This window comes from Myotis lucifugus, unplaced genomic scaffold (genome assembly GCF_000147115.1).
Source record: "Myotis lucifugus unplaced genomic scaffold, Myoluc2.0 scaffold_23, whole genome shotgun sequence".
In the NCBI taxonomy this organism is placed as follows: Eukaryota; Metazoa; Chordata; class Mammalia; order Chiroptera; family Vespertilionidae; genus Myotis; species Myotis lucifugus.
This window is the reverse complement of record NW_005871071.1, coordinates 1,354,544-1,380,585: the sequence shown is the minus strand read 5'-3', so window position 1 is coordinate 1,380,585 and position 26,042 is coordinate 1,354,544. Positions and strand designations below refer to the sequence as shown.

Below are 26,042 nucleotides of genomic sequence, written 5' to 3'. Positions count from 1 at the left end.
CGTAAAGCCAGAAGGTAGCTCCTCTCCTCCTCTGGATGCAATAGCTTTCTCTTCGCTTTTCTCTGAGGGATTTGTCACTCCATGTTAGTATGACAGGAGCTGTGAAGATGGCTGTCATCACCTCGAAACTCTTCAAAGGCAGGGCCTTTATTTTTCTTTACGTCCTTCTGGGGGCTTCCTAGGTTAGAGGATCAGTTCATGTAACTTGGTCATACCCTGTGGGTCCTTAAACCACGAACCTTCCCTTAAACCACTAACCTTCTACAGGAAGCTTTTCCTGCAAAGTCACTGAAATGCTTGCATATGCAACCCAGAAACCAGCTGTCAGCAGCTCATTTGCATTGTATCATCAGACCCTTCTTGCTTTCTCAGCTCAACGCCGGCCACCAGGCTTCCTTGTCTTGGTCTCATTACCAGCCTCCTAGCCGAGTGTGAGATGCAGGGACTGAGAATCCTCTGCCAGTTCTCACACCTCGAGGATGCTCTGACCTGTCATGAGAGAGGGCCTCCCTTCCATGTCAGGAATCCCCCTGCATTACCTGCTGGTTTCTTTAAAATCAAACGTAGGGTAAGACCTGCGATGGCCCTCAGCAACAGCCTCCTTTGCCTTTTGACCTAGGAACACCACTAAGGAGAGAAAGGAAGGATGAGGATAAACATCAGCCTGGGGGACTGTATGTCTGCCTGGGAGAATACAAAGGTGTGGCCACCCTACTGTTTTGGGTTTCTGTAGAGTCGAGCATTGATGAACAGTCTGGGGAGGTGCTGACAAACACCGAGAAAGAGTTAACGTGTCATCTGGATGATGACCAGCATTATTTCCCTAATGTGGATCGACTTTAATAAAGCACGTGTTGGGCCCTTTCCAGGTAGCTCAGCTGGTGAGAGCATCACCCCAATGGGCCAAGGGTACAGGTTCGATCCCCAGTCAGGGCACATACAAGAAGCAACAAATGAATATGTAAATAAGTGAAACAACAAATCTCTCTCTCTCTCTCTCTCTCTCTCTCTCTCTCTCTCTCCCCCTCCCCCTCCCTCCCTCCCTCTTTCCCTCCCTCCCTTCTTTCCCTCCTTCCCCTCTCTCAAAATCAATAAAAAAATAAATAAAGCATGTGTGGCAGTTCCACTGTAACCTCAGTTAAAGCCAAGTGAAGGGTGAGGGAATTAGGAAGGCATCTATTTTCATAAAAAACCATTACTTTGGAAGCATAGAAAGTGACTAATTGACAAGAAAAATGAAAGCCTTTTTCTAGAAGGCCAAGAATGTCTTAGCAATCCAGATAAATGTTGCTCGTAAAAGCAAAAGTGATAACCAGGAGTGTCTGCGGGATGGAGCCTCGGAGCTCTGGGGAGTGGAGATAAGATAAATGAGTGAAAGACAAGAGGAGGGAAGTGTGTTTTCAGGGGAAACATTCACAGGGTTGTTCTGAAGTGCAATTGGATGTGCTCACAAAGGCAGCTGATACCTTCAGAAGTCAAAACAAAGCCCAAACTGCCTCGTGTCCTTCTTTGTTGGCTCTTAAAACCAAAATGTGACTGTTTCCAAGAAATCTGTTCTAATTATCAACAGACTTGTCTGCTGAACAGATTGGGAGTCGCTGGACCTGGTATTTGGGGGGAGGACAGCCTTCCCCTCCTTACAAGTGTGCTTTGTAAGGGAATTTTCAAGGCCCTCAAGAGAGAGGTCCCTGGTTTGTGCTTGGGTCAGACAGCCCCACGTTGGACCTGGCCCTGTGATTTGGGGCATGTCATCTAACTAGTGGAGCCCCAGTTTCCCCTTCAGTAAAATGAGCTTAAAAACAGAGCCACGTTACCGTGAGGGTGAACTGAGCGTGTTGGCAGGCGCTCTCAGGCAGGGAGGAGAGGGGCGGGCCTGGGCCTGATGGCACTCTCACATTCTGGAGGATGCACGTTTCGAGTAATCACAGAGAGGCAGACACCTGGCCCCGCATCCTCCTGGGTTGGGCGGCGTGAGGGGGCAGTGGAAATGAAGGCCAGGAGTGACAGTCCCAGCGCTGCAGGTCCCTGGGGTGCCTGGCGCATCTGGTGACTTCTTACAAAGGGCCCCGGTGACCTTGTCACCCAACAGGAAAGGAAAGTCCTGGGCAAGAAGGCCTTTGTTTGCTCCTGTGTGTGTGCACCTCGTCTCCCTGACAGGCGGAACTAGCTGTTTGTTTTGTGGGACAAAGAACAGGCTTGGTTAGGTTGGGGTGAGAACAGGGGTGGGAAGGGGCAGGGGTGGTTCCCGGCAGGATTCCTCTTGGTTAAAACAAACTCTAGGAGCAGCGTCTGGTCTGCGTCTCCCTGTCACAGACGGGGAATAAAATGAAGACAGACGCACACGCTTAAACTTTGATCCAGCGATGTCAGAGCCCACAGAGAAGGGTCCTGAGTGGCCTGACCCTCTTCATCCGGGCTTCTTCCTCGGCATCAATAGAATATTACTGGGAATCGGTGCTAACCAGGGTGGGATTAAATAAAGAAGAGCCTAGAGTTAGAAACGGGGCCAGTTCCACAGGAGTGGAGGGTTAGGGTAGGCCATGCACAAGGGCAGGCCCTGCAAAATCTGCAAGTAGTGGCTTTAACGTCAAGGCAATGGTGAGCCGAGCGTGTGTGCTGGGCAGCAAAGCTGTGGGCCTGCGCACATGCACACGGGAGGTGCCCTTGGGATCCTGTCCGTAGAGCTGGAGATGTTCACGTCTCACATCAATGGACACTCATGTGCTCCCAGAACCCTTGGCTTCCTGCTGGAGGGGGCAGTGGAAAGAACTCCCCTTTTCTTCCCTGGAGGATTCCAGATGGGGATGGTCCAGATGTAAAGCAGAATCAACCAGGAAGCAACCGGCGCTTGTAAGCTTCTGTACCTTGACATGTGCTGTTCTTCCGTGTCAGCACTGCCTTGCCCTTACCCTCTATTTCGGCTCAGTGTTACCCATCACTCCACTCAGATAGGGTTAAGGCTCCACTTATCTCCTCTCCCGTGGTATTTGGTTTATATTTCCATTATGGAATATACTAGAGCAGTGGTCGGCAACTGGTGGTTTATAGACCACTGGTGGTCCGTGAGGTCTGAAAGGTTGGCAACCGCTATACTAGAGGCCCGGTGCACAAAATTGTTCATGGGTGGCGTCCAGCCAGCCTGCCCTGATGGGGGCCCATCGGGCTAGGCTGTGGGGGAGGGGCCACGGGCGGTTGGGTGTCTGGCTCCGCTCCCGATCAGGGTGTTGGGGGCCAATCGGGGGCCTGGCCGGGGGTGGTGGTGATCGGGGGCCCAGATTAGGCTGATTGCGTGCCGCAGTGTGCGTCATAGCCACGGGTCATTCTGGTCATTCCGCCGTTACGGTCACTGGGCTTTTATATACATAGATTGTAGTATACTTTCTTTTTTCATACTTTAGATTGATTGGTTCAACAATTTGTGACTATTTTCTTTGGGCCAGGTACTGTACTAACTTAGTGAGCAAGCTCAGCCTGCATGGCTCAGTGGTTGAGTATCGACCTATGAACCAGGAGGTCACAGTTCGATTCCAGGTCAAGGGCACATGCCCGGTTTGCAGGCTCGATCCCCAGTTGGGGGCATGTAGGAGGCAGCCGATCAGTGATTCTCTGTCATCATTGATATTTCTATCCCTCTCTCCCTCTCCCTTCCTCTCTGAAATCAATAAAAAGATATTAAAACAAAACAAAAACCTAGTGAGCAACAATAGACACATGCTTCTTGTCCTCAGAAAGCTGACAATCCAGTGGGAGAGAGTACAGGGGAAAATTATATAAGTAAAATCTAATTGCAGCTGTGGCAAGGCTCATGGAAGAGAGGAGCTAGATTTGACCTCGTCCAGGAAGCCAGGGGCCATTTCCTTGAGGAGGCGATGATTGGGCTGAGCAGAAGCTAATGGTGTAGAGAGGCAGAGGAAGAGCCTTCCAGGCAGATGTGCAAAGGCCCTGGGGTGGGAGGGAACATGGAACATGGCACAGGAGGGAACTTAACAACAAAAGGCCAGTGAGAGGATGGGGTGGAGAGAGGAGTGTGATATGTGATGGGGCTGGGAAGGTTAGGCAGACTGCGTAAGCCCTGTGGACCGAATTAAGAAGTTTTGTTGTTTGTTTTTGCCTTTATCCTTAAGAGCACAGTTAGACCATAGAAACATTTAAGCAGCGGGTGACATGATCTGATTTGAGATCCAGAATCCTCTCTCCTGGCCCCATGTGTGGGGCATGGATTGGAGAAAGCAGAAGAGGGGCTGTGGGTAGACATGCTGGAGGCCCTTGCTGTTGTCCAGGAAGGACGTGATGGCAGCTTGGGCTGGTGTGGTGTCAGGGAGATGGAGACAGGAAGGTAAATCTGAGATAAATTTAGGAACTCCTGGGGTAAAATTAAATGTCTTTTCTTATTACAGGACTTCTCAGAGCCTTTAATCTGTAGGTTATGATTCTCTAAGAAAAGACAACTGTAAGGATTTCTCAGAAATATGTAACCTCAAAACTCTTTTTTTACATAATTTCTCTTTGGGGTTACTTTCCACAGAGACTTCTGGATATTTTGGGGAATGAACCTGAAACACATAGTGAGGAATTAGTTTGACACAGTTTGAAGATGTGGGCAGGATCAGATTGACTAGGTAGACGAAGTCCATGTCGAAAGGTTGTGGAGGCCAGGCTACGAGGAGTTTGGATTCAGTCTGTTCTGCGCTGGGAGTCATTCTGGACTCTGAGCAGAGCTGTGTCATTTTGGCAAGACCATTCAGGGAGACACACTGTCCATGAGCCGAGTGGGGAGGTGTGTATTAGAATTGGGTGTCCTCGTGCTCCAGAAGCGAGTAGACGAGAGCCTGGGTGGAGATGAGAAATGCATCTTTCAGGTTGAGAGAGAAATGTAAGGCATTTCCCTTCCCACCCCGTCCCCTTGGCAGGTGGCCGCTGTCAGGCACAGGAGGCTAAGCGACAGCTTCGTCTGTGTTTCTGAGGCCAGGTAAGCACAGGACTTCCTCGGGCCCTTGCGTTCCGGCCGGCGCTAGAAGAGAAGGTGCATGTTCAGAACGGCATTGTCATTGCTGGGAGCAAGAGGGGGAGGATTACTGAGTTTAACAGATAATGCGAAGGAGGGAGAGACATTTCAGTCCAGCAGATTCCTGCCGCGGCTGCCATTCCACTGTGTGACTTTGAACACAGGGCTTCACCTCCCCAGGCCCCGGTTTGCTCATTCGGAAGATGAGTGGCGAGAACAGCTAGCTGTCAGGCTCTGCCCACGCTGAAAACTCCAGCCCTATCTCAGGGAACTAAAATGTCACGAATTAGCGCAGTCATTTATCAGGTCAAGCAAGACCCCGTGCCTCTCGGAGAACCGTAACTTTGTGAAAATTTGGATCGAGAACGGGGCCTTCGTAAAAAATGTGAGGAGTGTCCCGTTTCACACATTCCTTTGGAACTCAGACGTCTGTTCTGAGGCAGATTCGGTCAGGACAGACTTCGTAGCGATGCAAAGCTTAACCGCACCCTAGTGAGGGAATCTGCTAACTGGGGGACTCAGTGTCGGGAAGGCAGGTGCTAAGACTTATTTTCATGGCCGCTGTTTGGAAGTTGAAGGAATTTTCTCATGGAGACTTTGTTATACGTTGGGGTTAGGTTCTCAGGCTGGGTAGCAAAAGTTGATCTAGCTCATGACATAGCAGAAATAATGTGTTGACTGTGAAAAAGTAATATAGAACAAACGTGCAGTGTGGCGGTGTGTGTGTATGGGGACTGTCACCAGATATATTAATATATAGGCACTTAACACAGAGAGAGCCAGTTAGTTCACTGAACTCGGGCTGTGGCCTCTATGCAGGCACGGGGACTGGGCTGGGCCCGGAGTGAGAGGCAGGCCCTGCCTGTGAGGAGCTCACTGTCGAGTTTCTAACCTGTCGGGTTCTCAAGTCAGGCCGCCTGGCTCAGAGACTTGTCCTTGGGGGGATGCAAACAGGAGCTCACCTGGGGCGGGAAGTGAATTGAGCCCTGGCCCAGGTCCCCAGGCGTAGCCCCTGAATGAGGTGGGGTGGAGCTCATTGGCCATAGAGGGAGAGGCATGTGGAAGGGAAAGGAGACTAAGGGAAAAGGATGCTGTCTCCTTTTCCCCAGAGGAGTTAAGGAATAACTTACCAGCAAAGAGAGTGGTGTCGGGGTGAGCCCCTGGGAGCTGTCTGAGAAATGCATTCCAGCCAGAGAGGTTTCAGAGTTACTCAGATCGGGAGGGAGGGAGGGAGGGGAAAGGTACTGGCAGCCGAAGGAGGGATGGGAGCAAGAGTAGGACCCCGGCACTGGTGCTCTGACTGGCCCCATTGGGCCCTGCAGTATTGCTCACAAAGTGGGTGAGGGTCTAGGAAGGACTAATGGCTGTCTGTGAGTCTCTAGGTGGACTTGAGTTCAAGCACCAGGTTTCATCGTTGGCCTCTATGCAGGCATGTGTCTCTGAGGGATCTATTTTAGTTACTGGGAGACTTTGTCTCGGGAACCTGGGGTGGTTGGGAATCAGGATGATGGCAGACCAGACTCACATTTCATTGACCAAAGTTAGTCATATGGCCACACCCGACTTCAAGGGGGGTCACGCAGGTACCATCCTATATGTGCCTGGAGGGGGAAGGACTGAAATAATGGGTGAGCAGCACTAGTGACCACCATGGGGATTTGTGGGGGCCTCTATGGTGGGTGCCCAAATGGCTTTAAAAAAATACTGATGGGCCCTGGCCTCGAACAGTCCCGGGCAGGTCTTTGATTAGACGTGGTTACTCCACACCCCCACCCCCGTCTCTCCCAGAAATTCCGAGGGGGGAGGTGGCATTTTGTCTTCCCTTCATTCAGGAACAGAGGGACCGAGTGAGACTCGTGCCAGCAGCCACGGCTGGGAAACAACTGGTCCCCGGGGACCAGGCCAGAACGCCGCCACGCCTCCTTCCAGCCCCTGTCCAGGAGGAACTCTGTGATTTATGATCCGCAGCTTCTGGGTGGCTCATGCTAATTCCTTCCTGCACACTGTTTGCGTAGTGACGAGTGTTTTGACACTTGGCACTATTATCTTTCATTTTTCTTGATCCATGCAGTGAATGGATCCATAACATCGCCCGTTTTTAAGGAAACCAGACTGCGATTTAGAGAACTTGTTACCCGGATAAAACCTCAGAGGGCGCAGGTGACCACACCTGGGTTAGGACGTTCCTATTGCTGGCCCCGCGCCCTTGGCTCATCAGTGGGACCTGGCTGCTGGCCCCGCAGGCTGCCCCGCAACGAGGAAGACAGAGACCGTGGGCTTTGCAGGAGCCCGGTCTGCTCACCTCTGTCCCAGGGAACAGCCAACATCTTTAAAAGAGGAAATACATAAAGGTCACCCTTGTATGTCTTAACTCTGGGGACTGTGGGAACCAGCTTCAAAGCAGGTGAGAGTATTTTCCCAGCCTTTTGCCTCCCAACTGTGTGATGTCAGCTCCACTTTTCTTTCTCCAGATCCTGTGGCCATAGAGGTGAGGGAACAAAGGAAAGAGCTGACCGTTTTCTGCATGGGAATCTGGTCTAGTTTGGAGGTGTGAAGAAGCACTAAGGGGAATGGTTATTGGAATGAGAGTTCTTGACCTGAGCATTTTCATTAAAATTTTTAAATGGTGTGGTTTCTACAGCGTAGGAAACAAGGGAGCCACAAAGTGGGAACGTTGAAAGGTTTACTTTTAAAAATAACAAGGTTTCTGGGAAGGGAGCAGTATAGCACTGTGGGCACGCTTAGGAGCTGCGGGCTTCCAGCTCGAGCCTTCGGTTTACCTTGGAGGGGTCCCCACAGCTAGGCAGTGCTCCGGGAACCGCTTGTTTATGGTCTGTCTTCAGAAATCCTGTCCAACCTGTTGGACACGTGTGTGCTGACAGCAGCCGATTTTAACCATTTGTAAAGCCATCTGGTCTGTCAGTGACAAAGTGCGTCTAACCGGGTGTCGTACCCCTGCTTCTTTCCTGGCCCCCCCCCCCCCCCCAATTTTCCTGGTGACGCAAAACTGGTCGCACGGTCGGCAGGGTGGGTCCCTTCCTCCAGCCAGCAGCTGCTTGAAGGGCTGACTGCACCCAGGGGGATGTTGGGCTCTCGAAACAGAACTTTCACCTGCTTGTCAGAAGATTAGCCTAGATGGCGGCCATCATGGTGAAGGAGGTGGTGCCTTACAAATACAAGGGAGGCTCTTTTGATCTGCTGGGAACTGAGAGGATCCAGGGAAACCGGGAAATTTTTCGTGAGAATTTTTTTAAGGAGTGGCGTTAAAAAACAACAAAAAACAAAGGCAAAAACATAATTAAAAGCGTGTAACCCAGGGCTCTGTTTCAGAGAAGCTGCTGAAATGCTGTTTTATGATATACCGCAGATTCCCGCCCTGCCCCAAATCAAGGTGTGTGGATGTGGCTAAACACCCTAGTTGCAAGTGGTGGTCTTCATTTTTCTCCTCTGGGGGGATTTATCCCTGAAGATGCTGTCCCACTTGGGAGAACATAGTAGCCAGTGGCTGAGGCACTGACAGGGAGTCGGAGAGCTGGTGCAAGTCCTAGTTGTGCAGCTCTTGGCTACCTGTGTGACCGAAACATTACTACACACTTATAGCGTGTTTCCATTCATGTATGGAGTTCTTGACTGAAACATGGCTACACACTTAGAGCACGATTTCCATTCACATATCAGAACAACGGTAAATACCAGGCTTAGCAAGAAACAAGTAGGCTAGGGGGGGTGAAGGCATGTGAGGGTTGGGGGGGAGGGGGTTGGCTGAGGGGGAGGTCAATGGGGGGAAAAGGAGACATATGTAATACTATGTGTAATACTTTAAACAATAAAATAAAACTTTTTTTTTTTTTTAAAGAAACAAGTAGGGACAGTCTGAGTTGGGTCACTCCAAGGCCTAGCCTTTTTTTCTTTTCTTTTTTTTTTTTAATTGGGATAACATTCATATAACATAAAATTCACCATTTTAAATATAATTTACTGGTTTGTATAATTCACAATGTTGGGCAACCATTACCACTGTCCGAAGTCCAAAACAGGTCCCTCACCCTCAAATGAAACCCCTTACATTTGCTTTCCCCTCTTCCCCCACCCCTGGCAACTATTAGCCTTTTCTTCTTTCTGTATGGATTTGCCTGCTGTGGATGTTTCAGGGCAATGGGATCATTCCATATGTCAAGGCCTGAACTATTGAGCATGTTGCCTCTTGGGAAGAAACACTTGACCTATTTAGGTGCAGAGTATTTTTATCATAGTTATTTTTATCCCCAGCGTGAGTATTTCTATAAACTTGTTGTGTGGCTTAAATGAGCACCTATGTCAAATGCATTCTGTGGGCAAGTGTGATGTATTTTATTAGCATAACTTTTGTCTTGGACCTGTGTCTGAATTACAGGCCACTCAGAGAGCAAATTTAACTATTTAAAGGGATGTATAGTTGTTGGTGTCTAGCCCCAGCAGGTCCAGGGGTTCCCAAAGGTGTGGACGGAGTCGGCGAAGAAGGAAGGACACGGAGGCAGCGTTCAGTTGATCAGCAGCCTAGCCAGGTTCTCTAGCCAGGTTCTAGCCAGGATCTCCAGTCAGGTTCTGTGTTTTATTGTCTTGTTACATCTGTATTTATACCAGTTGATTTTAATCCTGTCAATTTCTATTCCAAAGGTTAGGGCGTTTCTTATCTCCATTCCAGGGAGTAAAGATTATGTAGCTTAAGCGTGATTGTTCCTAGTTAAAGTGATTAACTACCTGCCTGGCACTTAGTTAAGTGGTTTTATTCCCTCCCTAACTTCAGGGAAAAAATCCCTACCTGGGGAAACAACCTTTCTCGGAGAGGTGACCTTGGTTAAAATACATAGCGCCAAGAAGGGGAACAAACATATTAAGAACAGTATGCCATATACGCCAGGTCCCTTGAAACATATGCTGTGCAGATGTTTCTTCCCTGCAGCGACTGTGTCAAGCAGCAAGGATGGACCGGCTTCCGGCAAATTCCCCCTTTTTTATTTTTTAAATGATAGCGCATGTAAATCAGCAGCCACCTCTCGGATTGGGTTAAGACTCGGAAGAAGACTGACAAACAATGATAGCAAGCATAGCTATACACATAATGGATGGAGTGCACAAGGAGCCTGGTTCCTGTAGAAGGTTGCTGGCCTCTTCAGTCAAGGGATTTCAGCTGTCCTCAAGTCGGTGGTGGTTTGGTTGTCCTTGTTGATCTGGCTAGTGGGCGGCGTCATTGGCGACGGGCTTCCCGAAGCGTCAGCGCATTGAAGGACTGGATCATGGGTCCATCAGGGCCGTGCTTGATGGTGGTGTCGGTGTCCAGGGAGGAGTCAGCTGTGCCCTCTGGGTCGGCTGATATGGAAGATACCGAGGAGGAGGAGGAGGCAGAGATGGAGGGTAGTAGAGAGAAAAAGAAGAGAAAGCTAAATGTCTTCGCTAAAGCTTTGCATCTCTCTGTAAAAATGACAGTTTGGTTCAGTGAAGACACTGAATGATTGGATGTCCATGACTGCGTGCCAAGGTTGACCCAGGCCCAGGGATACCTGCTCGATAAGGTTATGCATTGGATCCACATCCTGGTCGACCAGTTCATCTGGGTCAAAATCAATGCTTTCTTCAGTGACTTCAAGTACTTTTAGATTAGAGCCACGAAGACGAGCAATGGCAATGAGGTCGTATGCCTGCACTGTGTAACCGTGAATTGCCAGAAGAGAAAGCTTTGTGCATCTCCATGCTAATAACACCAATGGATCTTCGTTTTGGTTATCACTAAGATCTGGAAAAACAGACGTGTCAAGCACACCATTCATTAATATGAAATGAGTGAGGAACTTGTTATATTGCCAAGATATAAGATCAACAATAGCTCCCGAAACACCAGTGATGTAGCTGTCAAAATGAATCCTCTCTAGTGGTATACTGGGTTTCAGAATCTTGAACATATCTTCACTCTTAATCTCAAAAGCCATGATATAGACCCGGAGGCTGGGGCTCCTTCGTGACAAGGCTTCCCAATGCTCATCATTTGGCATGTTGTCCAGAGACTTGTGTGTCACAGAATCATCGTGGACCAGGAGAGACAGTCGCTGCAAAGGCACATGGTTGCTATCGCTTAACACTCTTGCCATCTCAGCTGTAAAGTCACAGAAATCCAGGGCAAGTGAGCGCAGATTCACAAATCGCTCTAGTTCCATTGTAGTGATAAGGGTGCTGTTACCAGGAATATTGTTGTCCAGTAAACTCAGGTGCTCCATGGTGTTGGCAATAGAGTTAGAGAGAGATGACAGTGATGTTGGGGTTACTAATTCCAGCTGAAACCCACAGGACAGCCATTTCAGTCGCCTACTATTACTCAGTATTTCTTCAAACAGCTGCTGAATTTGCTTGATTTTTTTGCCATCAGGGTCCACCTTGCTGAGGTATGTATCTGACAAATTTCCTAGCTGTAGTGGAACGCTTACATCTCCAAAAAGGCTAAGCTTCTGGAGGTTCCTGTTGTTCCGGATGCTGACCAGCACGCACAGCACCAGCTCCAAGTAGGTGCGCAGTTCTTCCAGCCAGCGGGTGGAGAGCTGGGAGGCCTGGACTTCTTCCCCGCCAGTCCCGGGGTCTGCGCCGCCTCTGCTCAGGTAATCCTCCTTGGCGGTGGCAGAGGCGGCGAACTCAACGCTCAGCTCCCGCACGAACCGGCCGCACTTGCGCATGAGGAACTCAAGCCGAGGCTGCTCCACCTGGGAGACCCGGAGGCAGACACGGAGCTGGCGCCAGAGGGCTGGGTGGAAGAGGCACTCGCGCCAGTGCGAGCAGGAGGCCGAGGCCCGCAGCCGGTCGGGCACCGGCAGGAAGGAGAAGATGTGCACGATCAGCTCGCTGGGTAGCGACGCGGCCCCTGCCGCCTGCCTGCACAGAGCCATCCAGCCGCTAGCCTCTCAACCTTTACTCACAGCCTCTGAGGCCTGCAGACTCAGTTACTTCAAAACTGTCGTCTGGCCGATTTCTGCCCGGGTCCAGCCGCAGCAGGTCCAGGGGTTCCCAAAGGTGTGGACGGAGTCGGCGAAGAAGGAAGGACACGGAGGCAGTGTTCAGTTGATCATCATAGCCAGGTTCTCTAGCCAGGATCTCCAGCCAAGTTCTGTGTTTTATTGTCTTGTTACATCTGTATTTATACCAGTTGATTTTAATCCTGTCAATTTCTATTCCAAAGGTTAGGGCGTTTCTTATCTCCATTCCAGGGAGTAAAGATTATGTAGCTTAAGTGTGATTGTTCAAAGTTAAAGTGATTAACTACCCGCCTGGCACTTAGTTAAGGGGTTTTATTCCATCCCTAACTTCAGGGAAAAATCCCTACCTGGGGAAACAACCTTTCTCGGAGAGGTGACCTTGGTTGAAACACATAGCTCCAAGAAGGGGAACAAACATATTAAGAACAGTATGCCATATACACCAGGTCCCTTGAAACATATGCTATGCAGATGTTTCTTCCCTGCAGCGAATGTGTCAAGCAGCAAGGATGGGCCGGCTTCTGGCAAATTCCCCCTTTTTTATTTTTTAAATGATAGCGCATGTAAATCAGCGGCCACCTCTCGGATTGGGTTAAGACTCGGAAGAAGACTGACAAACAATGATAGCCAGCATAGCTATACACATAGTGGATGGAGTGCACAAGGAGCCTGGTTCCTGTAGAAGGTTGCTGGCCTCTTCAGTCAAGGGATTTCAGCTGTCCTCAAGTCGGTGGTGGTTTGGTTGTCCTTGTTGATCTGGCTAGTGGGCGGCGTCATTGGCGACGGGCTTCCCGAAGCGTCAGCGCATTGAAGGACTGGATCATGGGTCCATCAGGGCCGTGCTTGATGGTGGTGTCGGTGTCCAGGGAGGAGTCAGCTGTGCCCTCTGGGTCGGCTGATATGGAAGATACCGAGGAGGAGGAGGAAGAGGAAGAGGCAGAGATGGAGGGTAGTAGAGAGAAAAAGAAGAGAAAGCTAAATGTCTTCGCTAAAGCTTTGCATCTCTCTGTAAAAATGACAGTTTGGTTCAGTGAAGACACTGAATGATTGGATGTCCATGACTGCGTGCCAAGGTTGACCCAGGCCCAGGGATACCTGCTCAATAAGGTTATGCATTGGATCCACATCATGGTCGACCAGTTCATCTGGGTCAAAATCAATGCTTTCTTCAGTGACTTCAAGTACTTTTAGATTAGAGCCACGAAGACGAGCAATGGCAATGAGGTCGTATGCCTGCACTGTGTAACCGTGAATTGCCAGAAGAGAAAGCTTTGTGCATCTCCATGCTAATAACACCAATGGATCTTCGTTTTGGTTATCACTAAGATCTGGAAAAAGAGACATGTCAAGCGTATCATTCATTAATATGAAATGAGTGAGGAACTTGTCATATTGCCAAGATATAAGATCAACAATAGCTCCCAAAACACCAGTGATGTAGCTGTCAAAATGAATCCTCTCTAGTGGTATACTGGGTTTCAGGATCCTGAACATATCTTCACTCTTAATATTAAAAGCCATGATATAGACCCGGAGGCTGGGGCTCCTTCGTGACAAGGCTTCCCAATGCTCATCATCTGGCATGTTGTCCAGAGACTTGTGCGTCACAGAAGCATTGTGGACCAGGAGAGACAGTCGCTGCAAAGGCACATGGTTGCTATCGCTTAAGACTCTTGCCATCTCAGCTGTAAAGTCACAGAAATCCAGGGCAAGTGAGCGCAGATTCACAAATCGCTCTAGTTCCATTGTAGTGATAAGGGTGCTGTTACCAGGATTATTGTTGTCCAGTAAACTCAGGTGCTCCATGGTGTTGGCAATAGAGTTAGAGAGAGATGACAGTGATGTTGGGGTTACTAATTCCAGCTCAAGCCCACAGGACAGCCATTTCAGTCGCCTACTATTACTCAGTATTTCTTCAAACAGCTGCTGAATTTGCTTGATTTTTTTGCCATCAGGGTCCACCTTGCTGAGGTATGTATTTGACAAATTTCCTAGCTGTAGTGGAACGCTTACATCTCCAAAAAGGCTAAGCTTCTGGAGGTTCCTGTTGTTCCGGATGCTGACCAGCACGCACAGCACCAGCTCCAAGTAGGTGCGCAGTTCTTCCAGCCAGTGGGTGGAGAGCCGCGAGGCCTGGACTTCTTTCCCGCCGGTCCCGGGGTCCGCGCCTCCATCGCCCAGACCGCCGCCTCTGCTCAGGTAATCCTCGGCGGCGGTGGCAGCAAACTCAACGCGCAGCTCCCGCACGAACCGGCCGCACTTGCGCATGAGGAACTCGAGCCGAGGCTGCTCCACCGGGGAGACCAGGAGGCAGACGCGGAGCTGGCGCCAGAGGGCCGGGTGGAAGAGGCACTCGCGCCAGTGCGAGCAGGAGGCTGAGGCCCGCAGCCGGTCGGGCGCCGGCAGGAAGGAGAAGATGTGCACAATCAGCTCGCTGGGCAGCGACGCGGCCCCCACTGCCTGACTGCACATAGCCATCCAGCCTGCAGGGGTGGCCCCACAGAACCAGCCACTAGCCTCTCAACCTTTACTCACAGCCTCTGAGGCCTGCAGACTCAGTTACTTCAAAACTGTCGTCTGGCCGGTTTCTGCCGGGGTCCAGCCCCAGCAGGTCCAGGGGTTCCCAAAGGTGTGGACAGAGTCCGAGAAGAAGGAAGGACACGGAGGCAGCGTTCAGTTGATCAGCAGCCTAACCAGGTTCTCTAGCTAGGTTCTAGCCAGGATCTCCAGCCAGGTTCTGGTGTTTATTGTCTTGTTGCATCTGTATTTATACCAGTTGATTTTAATCCTGTCAATTTCTATTCCAAAGGTTAGGGCGTTTCTTATCTCCATTCCAGGGAGTAAAGATTATGTAGCTTAAACATGATTGTTCTTAGTTAAAGTGATTACCCACCTGGCACTTAGTTAAGGGGTTTTATTCCCTCCCTAACTTCAGGGAAAAATCCCTACCTGGGAAACAACCTTTCTCGGAGAGGTGACCTTGGTTGAAACACATAGCTCCAAGAAGGGGAGCAAACATATTAAGAACAGTATGCTATATACGCCAGGTCCCTTGAAACATTTGCTGTGCAGATGTTTCTTCCCTGCAGCGACTGTGTCAAGCAGCCAGGATGGACCGGTTTCCAGCTTATAGTGACTTATTTCACAAGGAGATTGTGAAAATCAGACACATTTTTAATCTATGTAATCACCGATTTATAAGTTTGAGTGAAAGGGAGCATCTTTTAGGTGGTTTTATAAGCAGGAAAATCACCAGTAGGGCAATGAAAAACAAAACAAAAACAGGATGTGAACAGAATCTTCATTAAGCGTGACATGGTTATACTTGGTGAGTTATGGCAAGTTGTTGACGGTGGGGGAGAGAATGGGCTGAGAACACTGCTCCATGGCAGGAAGTTGCTGTCTTTAGAGATGGTCCTCAGCTCGAGAGGTGGTAGCAGGGTCATGGGTAAAGTGGTCTGAGGTGAGTTGACGGCATTTGAAGAGGAAATGGAAGCATACTGGTTGAGTAGAACTTTTATTGAAATTCTTAGTTTAATTCCATGATCGCCTAATATTGCCCAGTTTCTTCAAGTTCATTCTGGAATTCCGGACTTTAGATCTGGCAGAGACCTTGAAATTAGCTAGGCTGACCACTTCAAGTTCCAGAGGAGGAAACCCAAGGCAGATGGAGGTCAAATGACTTGCCTACCGTGTTCATGCCGTAAATTATTAGCAGAGTCTGGTCCAGAATCCACATCTTCTAACAAAAGAAAATGAATATTGACCTCTACTCCTCTTGGCTTTGGAATCAACTCTTCCTTGAACTGCTTGGGGTGTTGGTCATGAGTACCACCTACTTCTTTGCCACGTTGATTCCCATCTCTTGCATGCACGGCTCCTTAGTCAAAAACAAACACACAGACACGAACACAGACAGACAAATAGAAAGAGCTTATCCAACTGTTGAACCAGTGCAGTTCTGAACTGCAGATACGTGAGGAAGGAATGGTGTTGGCCCTGGGGAAATGCAGGGAGGGGGTTTATGCAAACTGACGTCATTCTCAGAATAGGGGTTTGGAAATGATGCTTTTCAATGCTCACTCCCCCTATTGGACCAGTCAGTAGGCAGAGGCAAAAAGGAGGAAGGAAGCATCGCTGTTCACTCATGTAGTGAGGTCAGCTTTTTCAGGTGTTTATGTCTCACCTTTCTTTTGGATTTTCTGGCCCTTTTAGAGGAATATTACCTATTACACTTTCTTTAAGGATGTGAATGGAGCTCAGACGGGTCAAGGGCTTGCAGAGGTCACGGTGTGAGCTGTCTGCGAAGCCTTCAGTAGCACCTGAGTCGCCTGACTCCCAGTCCCCGGCACTGGGGTCACACCAAGGAGTGTACTGGGGTCACACCAACTCCACAGTTGGCCCTGCGGTCTGAGCAGCCTCTCAGCCCAGACCGCACTCCTCAAAGTGGGAGCCGCAGACCAGCATTGGTGACACCACCAGGGAACCCATTAGAACAGTGGTTCTCAACCTGTGGGTCTCGACCCCTTTGGCGGTCGAACGACCCTTTCACAGGGGTCGCCTAAGACCATCCTGCATATCAGATATTTACATGACGATTCATAACAGTAGCAACATTACAGTTATGAAGTAGCAACGAAAATAATTTTATGGTTGGGTCACAACATGAGGAACTGTACTTAAAGGGCCAGAAGGTTGAGAACCACTGCATTAGAACTACAGGGTCGGGCCCTGCCCCATCCTTCCTGAGTCAGAATGAGCGTTTATTTAACGAGATCCCCAGGTGAGTCCTATGCTTATTAAAATGTGAGAAGTCGTGGCTTAGAGGCCTTAGCTATGAAATTCACAGACAACGAGGGAAAGAGATGAAGTGAGTGCCTTATGACTAAAATATATGTTGTTTCTATTCCAAAATAGTTTACTGTTGCTCAGATGAGGGGAGAGTTGAAGACACAGTACAGGGCACCTGGTTCTTCACACTTCAGAGTGAGAAAGGGTCTCATTATGTTTGTGAGACCGGTCCTCATTGTGGGAGTGAAAGCGGACGTCCGCAGTTGTGATGGTGACAAGGTGGTCACCCCCCAGCAGATGACCTGACCCAGGGTCCTCTGTGCGTACCCATCAGCTGAGCTCCTGCAGCCTTAGCACTGGAGTGTGGGGCGGCCAGTGACACGGAACCGACAAACCCACATTCCATTCCCTGGCCTCCATGCCTCAGATGTTTTCACTCATTCAGCAAAAAAGGGAGACAGAAGGGAAACAAAAGCCGGCTGAGGCAGAGGCCTGGTTAATTAGTAAGACCTGATGTGTCTGTGTTGCGTCTGCATGAGGACAAGCCCGGGGAGCCTTGTCCCATGAGGTTACTTGTTATCCATCAGGAGCAAACCTGTGTGAGGTCAGGTCTGTGCTCCTGCAGGAAAAGCTACCAGACGCTCAGATGTGGCCGCGCGTGGTGCTATGGGGAGGTTTCTACTTGTCGTGGATAAGTTTCCCTTGGCCCCAAGGGACGCTGTGAGCATTTCTAAGTGTGGGTGGTAACTCATGAATATGTGCCTGCTTGTAAAGCAGGTCATTATTTGCAGTGAATGGTGGTACTTGGCAAAGACTGGGGTTTTGGTTATTTGTGTGTGTGATAAAGGTATGTGTTATTTCCCCACCCCCCTTAAATCAGTAATTGGAGCATATGGTTAAAAATCACCTATTTCCGAAGTTGCGGAAATTTAGCCATTCAGCACGTTGAAACATGCTATTTGTCTGTTTTGGGAGAATATTTTTAGTTGCCATTAGTTTACCAGCCCATCCTCGACTGGGTTATGGGGCTACATTTAAAATATATATATATGTTTGTATTGGTGTTTTTAAAGAGAGAGGAAGGGAGAAGTAGAGAGAGAGAGAGAGAGAGAGAGAGAGAGAGAGAGAGAAAGAGAAAGAGAGAGAGAGAGAGAAACATTGATGTGAGAGAGAAACATTGATCAGTTGCCCCCTGTATGCACCTTGACCAGGGAGTGAACCCACAACCTGAACATGTGCCCTGACCAGGAATCAAACCAGTGACCTTCCAGTGCATGGGACAATGCCCAACCAACTGAGCCACACCGGCCAGGGCAGAGCTACATTTTTTTAAAAAATAAATATTTTATTGATTTTTTACAGAGAGGAAGGGAGAGGGATAGAGAGTTAGAAACATCGATGAGAGAGAAACATCGATCAGTTGCCTCCTGCACACTCCCTACTGGGGATGTGCCCTCAACCAAGGCACATGCCCCTGACCGGAATCGAACCTGGGACCTTTCAGTCCTCAGGCCGACACTCTACCACTGAGCCAAACCGGTTAGGGCAGAGCTACATTTTTAACGGATTAGCCAACCAAGAAACCTCACTTGCCCTTGAAATAACAAGGGGTCATCTAATTTCTGCGCTACAGTTGTCCTGGAGAGACGGTTCAAAGATCTCAGTCTCTCTTTGAGAAACCTGGGCTTGATGTTTACCTGGTAAAGCTGTGCACTTTGCTATATGAGGCCAAGTTTGAGGATGTGGGTGAGCCGTGCAAAGCCCTGCCCCTTTGGGAAACGCATGTGGGTTTCATTGGCCTGGCGGTAAAACAGGGGCCACCGTACGAGCCACCACCTCATTAACTAGACATTTCCAATAGCTTCACGTCCGGTAGCTTCATCCCCCTTTTGCAAATGAGGAAACTAAGGCCCGTGAGACCAGGCCGGCTGAAAGGCCCCGGGACCAGAATCGAGGTGCAGCCTGAATGAGACTGCTTTTCCTTCTGCGCTGTGAGATACGCATTTCAGGATTAAAACTGAGGATCCCATTCTTGAGATGATTCATGTCTGTGTTACTCGGGCTGGGAGGTGTGCACGTGTGCTGGGTGGCCAGGGAGGAGAGTGCTTGGCAATGCTCCAGAGAAGAAGTGGCACATTTTCCCGGAACACCAATGACACAGTATCGGAATATAAAAAGAGACACAGAGTGGAATGAAAAATGTTCTGGTGTCGAATGCTACATGTACGTGCATTTTTGAAGGAGAAACCCAGGCCTTGGAGACAGTTCTCCGCAGTCCTCGGATGTCTCTCATCGCCCCACATTTACTTCTCTGCCTCAGGGTTGCTGGGTGGAGGTTTGGAACAGCGCTTCCTTAAGTGCAAGTCCGGGGCCATCTGGCCCTTTCCACTCTCCCAGCTATATGTGGTGAAAAGGAATTTCTGAACTATGTCAGCCAGCGTGGGAGAGTTGGCGCCGCTCTCTGTTTGTACAGCTGCTCCCTGGGCTCGGGGCTGCTATCTTTCAGGCCGCGCGTATCTGTGAAGGTGCCGGGAAGGGCTTCTGGGGGCTGGAGGAGGTAAGCACGGGGCAGGGGAGGTGGTTGTCCTCCAGGTACATGCCTGTGGCCATGGAGAGTCACATTTTTCAAAGAAAACAATATATTTTAAAAAAATTTGATATCTGTTAAATTTCCATAGTTCAAAAGTCATGAGAGGGTTTGCAATGGAATCCCTGCCTCTACTTCTTTCCATAACCCCAATCCCTCCCTCACACCAGTCAGTCAGTGTTACTTGTGTAGCCAAGTACATACATCTCTAGCCCTCCTACTCCCTTCTTATACAAACAGGAGTATGCCATGTGTCATAGTCTGTTTCTTGCATTTTTTTCACTTTCTTTTCCTTTTTTTTTTAATCACACTAATATAACATGTAGCTAATGCCTGATTAATTGGCATTTAGTTGTTTTCAATCTTTTGCTCTTATGGTGCTGCAATTAATAACCTTTTTTATATGTCCTTTTGCACACGTGTAGGATGAGTGTTAGAGGAAACGTTGCTGGGTCGGAGAGAATGCACATTATCGTTTTAATGGATGCTAACAACCTGCCCTCTGGGAGCGCGTATCAGTTCCTGGCCCCAGAGCAGGGCCTGAGAGAACCTGCCTCCTTACACCACCCACACACTGTTACCCAGCCTTTGGCCTTGACTGTCGGGTGGGTGCAGAAGTGATTTCAGTGCAATTGTAGGGGATGGTCTGACCTTGACAAACCGTGGAACACAGCACATCTGCTGCTTTCGCCTCCGCGGTGCCGACCCAGTGAAGTGCCTTCAGCCTTTTAGAATAAGTGGCAGAGGGATTGAAATTACTGTTTCTTAACTACTTATGACTGAATAATAGTTAAAATGTTAAAAAGTAAATCAATGTAATCCTTTTAAAAATAGGTATCACATAGGCGACATGACACGCTAAATGGGTGGTTAGAAACTGTGTGCTTCTTATGATGGAACCTCCTCTCGAGTCTCAGGACAGGCAGGACTTAAGATCAAAGAATCACTGAAGTGCAGCGCCAGCAGCTTAAGTGAGGTCAGCGGCTGTCCCCAGTGACCTCCTGTCCGAGTGGATCTTGACCAGCTCTGGCCTTGGTGGCCTTCCGCTGCCTTTGCCACATTCATGAGACACATTGTAAGCATCTGGAAAAGACGGCGCATAGATCAAAGTTCCAAGTTGCAAGGGCTTTTGGAGATCCTCTCAGCCAGGTTTCTTTTCACTGGGAAGTCGTGGAATAGAATTGCTTGGGGGACTTGCCTTGAACAAAGGGATATGGTTTTGTTTTGTTTTTTTTTTAATATATTTTATTGATTTTTTACAGAGAGGAAGGGAGAGGGATAGAGAGTTAGAAACATCGATGAGAGAGAAACATCGATCAGCTGCCTCCTGCACACCTCCCACTGGGGATGTGCCCGCAACCAAGGTACATGCCCTTGACCGGAATCGAACCTGGGACCCTTCAGTCCGCAGGCTGACGCTCTATCCACTGAGCCAAACCAGTCAGGGCAAAGGGATATGGTTTTGAGGTTTTTAGATTCCAGGACTGCTGCAGGTGAGTCAGGGATGGTTTCAGAAAGAGGAAGTTTGTCCTCTGGGCTTTATATAAAATAGTGGACTGGGTGCATGTGGCAGGGTGGGGACAGGGAAGGGGTTCGGGAAAGGACTGTCAACAGAGGCTTAAGTTAATTTATTTGTAAACATAATGTGGTCTACCGCACTATGAAGGCACAAAGAAAAACGTGTTACAAACGGGACTGAGCATCTGAACACACACAAGCTCCTGCTCGCTTGCCCTGTGGAGCTGGGAGCTGGGAGCTGGGACTGGAGCCGACCCCTGTTGGTCACACTGAGGGATCTTCTTGCCTGCTCAGTCCTCTCAGGATCAGAATGTGTCCCACAACTTTCAAACTGAAAATACCAAGTTCTAAACATCAAAACACAGCATGAGCTCCTTTGTCTAGTGTGTCAGGGTGCCAGTTAGGCCCCAGTCCAGGTTAAACCAGATCCTGTTTTGTGTCCTTGTCCTGTTCTTGTAGTTTTAGGTCTGTGTTCTTGTACATTTAGGTCTGTGGTCCATTTTGAGTTAGTTTTTGTGTTTGGTGTAAGGAAGAGGTCTGATTTTTTTCTTTCTTTTGCACATGGATATATATATCCATTTGTCCTAGCAGCATTTGTTGAAGACTGTTTTTTCCCCATTGAATTGTCTTAGCCCCTTTGTTGAAAATCGGTTGATTTGAGGATGTATTTTGGGGCTCCCAATTCTATCCCATTGATCTATACGTGTATCCTTTCGCCAGTACTACCCAGTCTTGATAACTGTAGCTTTGTAGTGTCTTATCTTCTAACTAGAGTCCTGGTGCACAGATTCGTGCACCGGTGGGGTCCCTCAGCCTGGCCTGCACCCTCTCACAATCCAGGACCCCTTGGGGGATGTCGGAGAGCTGGTTTTGGCCCGATCCCTGCAGGCCAGGCCAAGGGACCCTAGTATGCATATAAGATCTTTGGTTAATCTCTTCCCACCCTCCCCCCTCCCCCTTCCCTCTGAGATTGTTTCATCAGTCTGTTCCATGTTTCCATGCCTGTGGTTTCCGTTCCTGTGTTGAGCGTCTGCCCCCTGGTGGTCAGTGCGCATCATAGCTACCAGACGGTCAGACAGTTGCTTAGGCTTTTATATATATAGATGGGAAAATTAGGGCAGGAATGGGCATTCTGACTTTTTCTTTCCCTGGTCTGACCAGTTATTGGATTCCTTAGATCCCTCTTCAAGCTTTCTGCCACACGTTGCTTCTCCTCGTCCATCTTGTTGGTTTAAGTAGGAGATGATATCCAAGAAGTGCCGAGAAATCTCAGCTGCTGGGCCCCTGAGTTCTCCTTGCCATGTCCGCTAACTGTGTTCTGACTCAGTAGAATGTATAGAACTGAACATTTGGGTTGTGAAAAGATGCAGTGGTTTCTGAAACTCTCTACTTGGTTAAGTTCTGGATAATACAGCTTACTGTACTGCTAAAAGATTTAAAGATCTTTCTGAACGGCTATGCAAGCAAGCAAGCAATCCCGGCATCTAGCTCTCCCAGGTGGGCTGTGACATAGCCTTTGAGCTGAACCTCGCCCTCCCTGGGCCTTCCTTTCCTTGCAGGCATCTGCATTGCTGTTTCGTGAGCAGTCGGTATGCTAATCTGGGCATCGTTGTAGTAGTGGAGAAATGGAAGGTGGGAGATCTGCCGGGAGAGGTGGAATTCTGGATAAGACCACTTATCATCACTTCAGGTTACTGAGCCAAAAATAAATGATAAGTCCATGAGACATCTGGGACTAATAAGAACCATCCTGCTATTGCTGCCGTTCCTTCTGTTAGGACTTGTGTGCAGCACAGGCTCATTTTCAGGTGATAGTGCCTAGAGCTTGCACTATGAGCTATATTGTAATTAAAACACATTTTAATTTCTCAATTGGTGTTGGACATTAAAGAACATCGATACACAGAAACTGTCCTTCATCAAGAGCTTCTATTAAGAGGCCCTGCCTATGGTGAGGGGTCAGGGAAGTGAACCCACCGGGAGGCAGTGGCCACAGGTTATGGAACAGGTTGCGGATTCAGTCTGCCTGCATGCATTTCCTCCTGAGTGAACGTGGACAAGTCCCTTAATCCACCCAAGTCTCAGCATCTTGTCTTTAAAATGACGGTAAGAACAGTACTCACCTCCTAGAGTTGTTCAAGGTTGAAGACCTGTGTGAGCCCTCAGTGTTTACCTGAGCACCTCCTAGCTCACTCTCCAGGGCCCTTCTGGCTTCTTTCTCTTCCTTTCTCGTGCGCACAAGGGCCTCCTCTAGACGTCAGGCACTTATATAGGCAAGGATTAAAGCTTTCTGTAAAGAGCCAGATTCGTAAGTTCGTCGGGCTTCGTGACACCACAGGCCTTGTGGTCTCGGCCACAACTCCTCACTCTGCTGTGGTAGCAGGAAGGCAGCCATCGGCAGCGTGTCCGGGTGTGGTGCTGTTCCAGTAACACCGCATTTTTCACGCAGGTGGTGGGCTGGACCTGGCCTGCTGGCTGCAGTGTGCCAGCCCCCGGTTTACGGAATCAAACCTGTGACCCTTCAGTCCGAGGGCTGAAGCTCTAACAACTGAGGCAAACCAACCAGGGCACGTCATGGTTTCTTAATACATGCCAGCTGTCCTCCGAGCTGGGGACTGCCCCTTGACACTGGTTTCCATGTTTTGCACAGAATGTCGAGGTCCTGGCCAGTCGGAGCGCCTCACAGCAGGCCCAGGTGGATGCTGAGCTGCGCGTGCAGGCCCTGGAGGAGGAGAACGAGCGGCTGCGGGGCAGCCTGGGCGAGCTGGAGCAGAGCGTGGCGCGGCTGCAGAGGCAGGCTGCTGACCTCCAAGGCGACGAGGCCAAAGCCAAGGACACGCTCAGGAAGTACGAGGTGAGGGGGGCTCGCGGCGCTGGGCGGAGGCGGATCCGCCTTCCTGTGTGAGCCGTGTCAGGAGCGGGAAGGGGTGCGTTGCCATCATTTAGTAGGAAAGGTCCAAGCACTCGGGACTGTGTCCTCTCTGCAGGCCATGCTGTTTGTTTCCCCACAAGTGGTTTGAATGGGAGCTGAGCTCCTAGTGAGGCCTGGGAGCAGGGCTGATGAAGGCAGGGTGGGGCACGCCTGGGTAGGCACAGGAACCCTGATCACGCAGACAGCAGACACGCTCAACGTTTGGACACCGAGCAGCGGCCTCCCCATCCCCGAAAAGGCCATCTCAGCAGCACCCTCTGGTCTGTTCTCTCTCGTCACCGTTTATTCTCTGTTAACACACAGTTGACGGTGTTTGAAGTCACAAACCAATTTAACAAACCAGCTCTGGTTTGCCGGGTTTCTGGAGGTGGGGGCTGTTCTAAAGAGACAGGTACTGAGGGCCGCTGACAGTAAAAGAGGGGACAAAAGACATGTAAAGGGGGATGCGCTCCAACAGAGGTTCCCCTAAGGTCAGTCACCTGGAAGCCGTTTCCAAGACTGGGTGCCGGAGTCGGTTCCCTCAGTACCTGCTCCGGGGGCGAGGCTGGATATCGGTGTTTTCCAAAATCCATCCCAGGTGATTCAGGTGTTCACGTCTGGCTGAGCACGGAACTGCAGACAGGCACACGCATCCAGGAGCACGGCTGTTGTGTGCCACCTTGGCCCAGGACACTCGGGCTGGGGCTGTGTCTCCTTCACTCCCCTCCTGCACCGAGCCAGCCGCATAGCCGCAGCACACGTCTGAGCACACCTTGACCCCATGTTTTGTTGTAGGGGGAGATCCGACAGTTAGAGGAGGCCCTCGTGTGTGCAAGAAAGGAAGAAAAGGAAGCCACGGCAGCCAAAAGGGCCCTGCAGAGTGAGCTGGAAGAGGCTCAGGTAAACACGGAGGCTGTCATCTCTATCCCTCACACAGGGAGCCCGAGAAGCAGGGGCGGAGGGATGTGTACAGATTGCCATTGGTCCTCGCCTCCCGGGTAGCTCCTTTGTAGTAACCACTGACCTCAGAGTGTCCACCCAGACCAGCGGGTCTTCCCTGGAGGACATTTGGTGGTGTCTGGAGAAAGTTTTGATTCTCACACGAGGGGAGATACTGCTGGCATCTAGTGGGGAAAGGCCAGGGATGCTGCTGCACATCTTACAGGGCACAGGACAGCCCCACAGCAATGAAGGGTCTGGCCCCAAATGTCAGTAGTACCAGGGTTGAAAAATCCTGCCCAGCGGGCATGGCTCAACCTATGAACCGGGAGGTCCACCTATGAACCGGGAGGTCCACCTATGAACCGGGAGGTCCTGGTTTGATTCCTGGTCGGGGCACATGCCGGAGTTGTAGGCTCGATCCCTGTGGGGCATGCAAGAGGCAGCCGATCAATGATTCTCTCTGATCTCCCTCTCCCTTCCTCTCTGAAATCAATAAGAATATATTAAAAAAGAAACATGCTGATCTCAACGTTAAAGAGCTTGACAGCTTTCCCGATATAAACGTGACCTGTGAGAAAAGGCGGGCAGGACTGTCCCCCAGGCCCCATGGCGTTGATTGGTTCTCTGGCAGAAGCCAAGTTTCTCTCTCCTCTGGGCAAACAGACTCCAGCGAGTGCAGACCTTGAAGATGGCTTTGGCAGGAGCTGGAGGAAGTCCTTCCCTTGAAACTAAATAGCTATCTCCATCAAAATCAGTAGGTTCTTAGAAAATTAGCTTTTCCCACTGGAAGGTTAGAAAGTTTGATTGAAGTGCGTTCTAAAAAAAAGTCTGCCCTGAAGTTCTAAGTTGACTTTGCACAGTGACCTCCATGTGACCCTGGTGTCTCCCTGCTCTCTCGGTTTAAAGAACCAGCACCAACCATCCCTCAGGCGAGTTCCTGAGAAGGTGAAAGCCCCCGAGAAGGTGAAAGCTGGGTTTTTGAGCAGTTGTCTGGGAGGAGCTTGAGGGCAGGTGGGGGAGGGGCCGTGAGAAGTGGTGAGAGCTGCCCGCAGGCAGCATCCAGCTTTGTAGGCCTCATGGCAGCTTTCCTCTCCTACCCAGTACCCAGCTTTACCCCTTGGGGTGGAGGAGAGGAGCCAGGTACTAGGATTCTCTCAGGTCCCTTAACTCAGTGCCCTCAGCCTTCAGCGGTCTCCACCTTCTTTCTGGCTTTTGACAGAGACCTTGGCTTTATATATAATACAACCCTGTTTGTTTGTTTTTTCCCCTGACTTTGGTGATCTCAAGTGT

The 26,042-nt window shown here is 49.8% G+C and overlaps 1 protein-coding gene and 2 pseudogenes across 3 annotated transcripts in view; 1 reads left to right on the top strand and 2 right to left on the bottom strand.

The window, feature by feature from the left end:
• The window catches only part of CGNL1 (cingulin like 1), a 135,077-nt gene that overhangs the window by 82,236 nt on the left and 26,799 nt on the right, over nt 1–26,042 (top strand). For all 3 annotated transcript variants that reach the window (XM_023751608.1, XM_006085909.3, XM_023751609.1), the window contains exons 9-10: nt 23,550–23,753; nt 24,606–24,710. In XM_023751608.1, the coding sequence (XP_023607376.1) occupies nt 23,550–23,753; nt 24,606–24,710 (309 nt within the window). The remainder of the gene's footprint in view (nt 1–23,549; nt 23,754–24,605; nt 24,711–26,042) is intronic.
• On the bottom strand, nt 10,426–11,958 carry LOC102432604 (annotated as a pseudogene).
• Nucleotides 12,780–14,662, bottom strand: LOC102432919 (annotated as a pseudogene).